Source organism: Lactuca saligna, chromosome 2 (assembly GCF_052625555.1).
Source record: "Lactuca saligna cultivar CGN05327 chromosome 2, ASM5262555v1, whole genome shotgun sequence".
Classification (NCBI taxonomy): domain Eukaryota; kingdom Viridiplantae; phylum Streptophyta; class Magnoliopsida; order Asterales; family Asteraceae; genus Lactuca; species Lactuca saligna.
In genome coordinates, this window is record NC_136418.1 from 168,118,901 (window position 1) to 168,125,054 (window position 6,154).

The 6,154-nt window shown below is 37.1% G+C and overlaps 1 protein-coding gene across 1 annotated transcript; it reads right to left on the reverse strand.

Annotated features, from left to right (window-relative positions):
• Positions 1-1,342: 1,342 nt before the first annotated feature.
• On the reverse strand, positions 1,343-5,236 carry LOC145032667 (phenylalanine ammonia-lyase-like). Its single transcript, XM_078981563.1, has 2 exons — positions 4,375-5,236; positions 1,343-3,330 (listed from the first exon to the last, which is right to left on the reverse strand). Exons 1-2 carry the CDS (start codon positions 4,776-4,778, stop codon positions 1,581-1,583), a joined length of 2,154 nt encoding a protein of 717 aa, XP_078837689.1. The 5' UTR covers positions 4,779-5,236; the 3' UTR covers positions 1,343-1,580.
• Positions 5,237-6,154: the final 918 nt, after the last annotated feature.

Consider the following 6,154-nt stretch of genomic DNA (forward strand, 5'->3'; position numbering starts at 1 on the left):
TGAACTTTCATTGTATAAAGATTCTGATTACGCTTCTAATATAACCGTCAAACAATTTTCACAATTTGATGTTTTAAAATGGTGGGAAGATAGAGAACGGTTAGGTCAATATAAAGTCCTAGCCTCAATGGCTAGGGATGTACTAACGATCCAAGCTAGTAGCGTAGCTTCGGAATGTTTTTTTTTCTCTTAGTGGCAGGATATTAAGTGCTCGAAGGTGTATGCTAACTGATGAATCAGTGCAAATGTCGTTGATGCTAAAGGACTACTATGATTCAATGGAGAGAACATAAAATAGCTCGAATCTTGAAGAAGAGTTAACCCATATGGAAACCGGGATTTTGGTAGATGAAATAGAAAAAGAGGCGTGGAAGTGTCATTATACACTAACACCGATGTTGATGAAGATATTGCCAACACTCAAGAAGCACGAAATGCAAATTTTACAAGTACAACATCCAACGTCACTCCCGACCAAGATTACTCCAATCCCGACCAAGAAGTTCCGTATTCCGACGACAACTACAACTTTTAGATTTTCCTTCCGGATATGACATTCTGATGATATATTTATGTTTTAGAAGTTATCACTACTGTTATGAACTTATTTATATTTTCTAATTCTTTTACGCAGTGTTATGAACCCAATTTCTTTATGTTTCTATGTGATATTATCACTAATGTTATGAACTTATTTATATTTTCTAATTCTTTTACGCAATGTTATGAATCCAATTTCTTTATCTTTCGATGTGATATTATGAACTTAATTTTTAAGTTTTATATATTAATGATAATGATACGTTAAAGTTATATGTCAATTTATGAAGTTGTGAAATATTGGAATTATTATATATGTATTTGGTGGATGATAATTTATAATGTTATGAAATGTATCATAAGACAATCGAATTGAAATTAAAAAAAAATGGAAAATTTGAAACCGGAAAAAATCTGAAATCAAACCCGAAAAAATCCGAAACCGAACCGAAAAAAAGACCGGGTATCAGACTAGTTTATAACGAAACCGATCCAACAAAAAAAACCGATCCAAAAAAGGACGGGACCGAAAAAGGACCGACCGATGACCGATCAGGTCCAAAAAAGACCGATCCAAAGAAAAAAGGATGACTTAGGAACAATCCAGGACTCGTTTAAGACCAATTTTTGTGCACCTCTAATCGGAACACTTCGGATTTGGGCTCTGATTATATGGGATCACTCTACTTTCTCTTAATAAACATAGTTGGGCTTGAAATCACATCTAGTAGATCCAATTTTAACCCAATACTTTCCTTTCACACACTATCACCATTATAATCAACATTAAACGTATATCCAGTTCAAAAAACAAGTGTTGGACATTTCTAGTGTCATTATCAAGCATTACTACTTTAAATATTCATGTGTAATCTATCTTGGAAACTATTTGTTTGCTATAAGAACCTCATCTAATCACTTTTATTCATAACTATTTGTTTGCTATAAGAACCTCATCTAATCACTTTTATTCATGGAATATAGTCCATCATTTTCCTAAACAACAGATGCATATAATATAAAGATGTCAAATAAAAAAGTTAACAAATTGGAAGAGGAGAACCATTCCAGCCTTCAAGACACTCCAACAACGGATCAATCACTAGCCCTTTGCATACCGCTGTAAACACCTTATCAAACTCCTCCCCTGGTGAAGTAACCTTCTCCCCTGTCAAATACCCTGTTCCCAGTTCTTCCCTCACAAACCTGTACAATGGATAAGACCTGCAAGCTTCGATCCTGTTAGGGATTGCTAAGCTTCCATTCTCGTATGCGCTTCTTACACTCTCCACTTCCTTTGGCAAAAGGGCTTCTAATTCCTCCTCGAAAACCCCAATCTTTTGGAAGATTGAAGTCCCTGCATCTTTCTCCTTCTCGCCATTGTTTAAAGCATGGTCAACCAGAACTTGTCGGAGCTTCTGCATCAATGGGTAGGTGGCACTGCAAGCGTCGTCTATGTATGCAAACACGTATTCTCTATCAACGACTCTTAGCAAGTCCTTTTCGCAGAATCTTGAAGGGTGGAGATCGCCATTGACACCCATGGTTAAGACCTTCTTGGCTACATGGCTCACGGTGTTCTTCACGGTGGCTTTCAGGTTCTCCTCCAAATGGCGTAAATCTATGGATTGGCATAGAGCAACCAGGTATGTAGATGACATGAGTTTTAAGATGTCAACAGCTTCAGAAGTTTTCCGGGAAGAAATCAACCCTAGAGAGTTTACGTCTTGGTTGTGTTGTTCAGCGCTTTGGACATGGTTAGTGACGGGGTTGGCAAGAAACTGGAGCTCCGAGCAATACGAAGCCATTGCAATTTCTGCACCTTTGAACCCGTAATCCAAACTTGGATTCCGGCCACCGGAGAGATTTGAGGGTAATCCGTTGTTGTAGAAGTCATTTACGAGCTCTGAGAATTGGGCAAACATGAGTTTCCCTATCGCAGCAATGGCCAAGCGAGTGTTGTCCATGGAAACTCCGATTGGGGTTCCTTGGAAGTTACCACCGTGTAAGGCCTTGTTCCGGGAAACGTCGATTAGAGGGTTGTCGTTGACGGAGTTGATTTCTCTTTCGATCATTTTAGTTGATGATCGGATGACTTCAATTTGTGGGCCTAGCCATTGAGGCGATGTTCTCAGAGCATAGCGATCTTGTTTAGGTTTCTGCAAAGGGTCCATTTCATGGACCTTCTGTGCAGCTTTAACGTAATCAGATCCATCCAAAATGTATTCCATGATCGCTGCAGCTTCAATTTGGCCTGGGTGATGCTTCAATTTGTGTGTCAAGTGGTCTGTAAACTCCGGCTTCCCTTGCATAACCTCTGCGAAAATGGCGGACATGACTTCCGACAACAAAGAAAGAACATTGGCTTCAAAGAGAACCATGGAGGCCATGCCAGAACCCACGGCGGTGCCATTCACAAGTGCTAGACCTTCTTTAGGCTGAAGCTCAAAGAACCCACCATCGACACCAGCTAGACTGAAGGCCTCTTCGGCGTTTAAGATTTCTCCGTTGGGGCCGACAGCTTTGGAGTTGGGGCGGCCGGTGAGAAGTCCGGCGATGTAAGACAAGGGGACAAGATCGCCGGAGGCGGTGATGGTGCCTCGGAGGGGTAAGCATGGGGTGACGTTGGTGTTGAGGAATTTGGTTATGGCTTCCAGGATCTCGAAACGGATGCCGGAGTAACCCTGGAGGAGGGTGTTGATTCTTACGAGCATGGCGGCTCTTGTTGCCGAATGTGGAAGTGTGTGGCATGATTCCGTGGCGTTTCCAAAGATTCCGGCGTTCAAGAATCTGCCAAAAGAACGTTACAAAACCTTTTTAGTTTTTTTTTTAATAAATTAATTAAAATGTTAAAAAAATAAGAATTACAAACAACATAAGTGAGTTTTGTCGTACTGTTTTAAGAAATAAATAGCAGGGCCCTCATTAATGATATCATGTGAATATAGTTCCAAGATCAGATCTACTCATCCTTTGTGGTGGTAGGTGGCAAAAAACTAACTCCTCTCACTTTTTATACGTAAATAATATTTCTCTTTTCTTTTTTACGTCGGTATTATTTTTTGTTTTATATAATTTAAAGATACACGTCTTAAAAGTATTAACTTACTATTATTAGAATTATTCAAGATAATTTCAACAATTTGAAGTTGCATTTATCTTATACAATATGGAAAATTAATATTTATAAAAAGAAAGAAGGGAAAATGACTTAAAAACCCAACGAAGTTTCCAAACCATTCAAAAAACATCAATCATGTTTTGTCTATTCAAAAAAACCCAACGAACTTAACCTTTTGTCTAAAAAGTCCAACAAAGTTTCAAACCGTTCAGAAAATTCCAATTTTGTTTTGTTTAAATTCGTTGGATTTTTTTAAACAGTCAAAACATGATTGAAGTTTTGAAAACTTCGTTGGTCTAACAAGTTATTTTTCCGATACGGTAATAAGCCACGTCATCTGTTTTCCTTATTTAACTTTCGAGAAAGTGTAACTTAGTTGGACTTTTTAGATAAAATGTTAAGTTTATTAGAGTTTTTTGAACAGATAAAACATGATTAGAGTTTTTTAAACGGTTTAGAAACTTCGTTGGGTTTTTAATTCATTTTTCCAAACAAACAAAAATGAAAGTACTATTTGAATTTATTGTGTTAATAAACTCTTGAACGTTTATTTATCTTTAAAGCTGAGTATATTAACATGTTTAGAAATCTTGTTTTTAGATCATAATTGATTAACTACTAAGATCTAACGGATACAAATTTGTCAAAAATGAAAAGAAAACTCTTTGGGTTATAGATTGTTCATATATAAACATGAATGTAATCAAGATTACCTGATGAGCTCCTTTTGAAGAGCACCACCTTCCTTCGTTCTCCGGTGAGACGTGGCTCCAAAACCGGTGGTGACACCGTAGCTATCGGTACCTTTATTCATACTCTCCATAACCCAATCACTACTCGCCTTCACCCCAGCCCTCGCCGCCTCCGACAGCTCCACCTTCACCGCCGCGTTATCACTGGCGGCAATCCCCGCAACCTGCGACACCGTCAGCGTCTCCCCACCCAGTCTCACCACCGGATTCCTAAACTCCGCCACCATCCGTTTCACTTCATCAAGGTGACTCCCCTTCATCGCCTCCGCCGCCACCCCCCAATTCAACGGATCACCACCATTCACAGTACATAACCCGGAAGCCCCACCGTTTCCGTTCCCATTCTCGAGGGTTAAACTCCCCATTTTCAAGAATCCGACAAATCCCAAAAATTCCTCACAAAAAGCTCTGTCTTTTGTAGATGGAGATGGGATCGGAGGGATGGATTATTAGGGTCGGGGTATGTCGCTTAAATAGAGTAGATTTAGGGAGGTCAATGTTTTCGTTTTTTAATTATATTTGGTGTGTATTTTTGGTAGGTAAGGCATTTGCATGTTCCATTACCTCGAACAAAATGGAAATACTTAGATTAATTGACCTAAGTACAACTCTCGAGGCACAGAGTATTAATCATTACAAGAAGATCGTTTCAGAAATCTGCATATAGCAATTAACAATTCTGGAAAATGGAAAACGACGTAGCTTTTTTGTATGGTGGTGGACTTACGACTTGTGGTAGGAATTAGGAAGGTGTGGTGGCTGTGACCGAAGTGAGAGTTGGTTTGACTAAAATATAGGCCGTCGATCTTGATCTCATACGACGGTTTGGATATGAACGTGTGAAACCACTCTACTTTTTATACCAATATAAACATACATATATAATGCGTTTTAGTTATTTTTATGTTTGTAACGTGTTGGACTTATTAAGTCAAATGAATCATTTTGAAAACATGATTTTGGTAATGTATCCTACACGAAAATGATTGAATATGTACTCGTTTGTAGAGTGATATCAAATAATGCATGAAGTAGAAAAAGACTAAGATACACCACCTTTTTTTTCAGGGTTTTTGTATAGTACCATCAAATACTGTTAGTATGATGGTATATACCAAATATTAGATATAGGATAGTATTAATATCAAACTCGGTTCTACAAACTCACGTGCCTTCATTTATTCATCTGATGATGAATAAATATCTAATAAGATGAATAAATATTTAATAAGACAACATAATGTTTGATTAAAGATGAAAATGACTGGTGATAACAGTGGGAATGAGAGCACGGATAAGTGTATTCCCTTATGTTTCGGTGACTCTTCGTTGTCACAAACATTGTGCAGTGTGTTCATCTTTTACAATGTTGAAAATGATACAGGTGTCAATGGATATATATATATATATATATATATATATATATATATATATATATATATATATATATATATATATATATATATATATATATATATATATATATATATATATATATATATTAGGCGTATTCCCGCACGTTGCGTAGTAAAACAAATATATGGTTAAAATATGTTGAAATTTATAGTTTTATATATGGTTTTTGGCCATTTTTTATATATAAGCTTATTAAAATTAGAACCTACGACCTTAAAATATTGGAACCGATTCAGAAACATGTTATATCGGTTTTTAATATTTCAAAACTCCTCTTAAAATTGCCGATATTTAGGTTCTAATTTTTTAGTACGGAATAAATTAA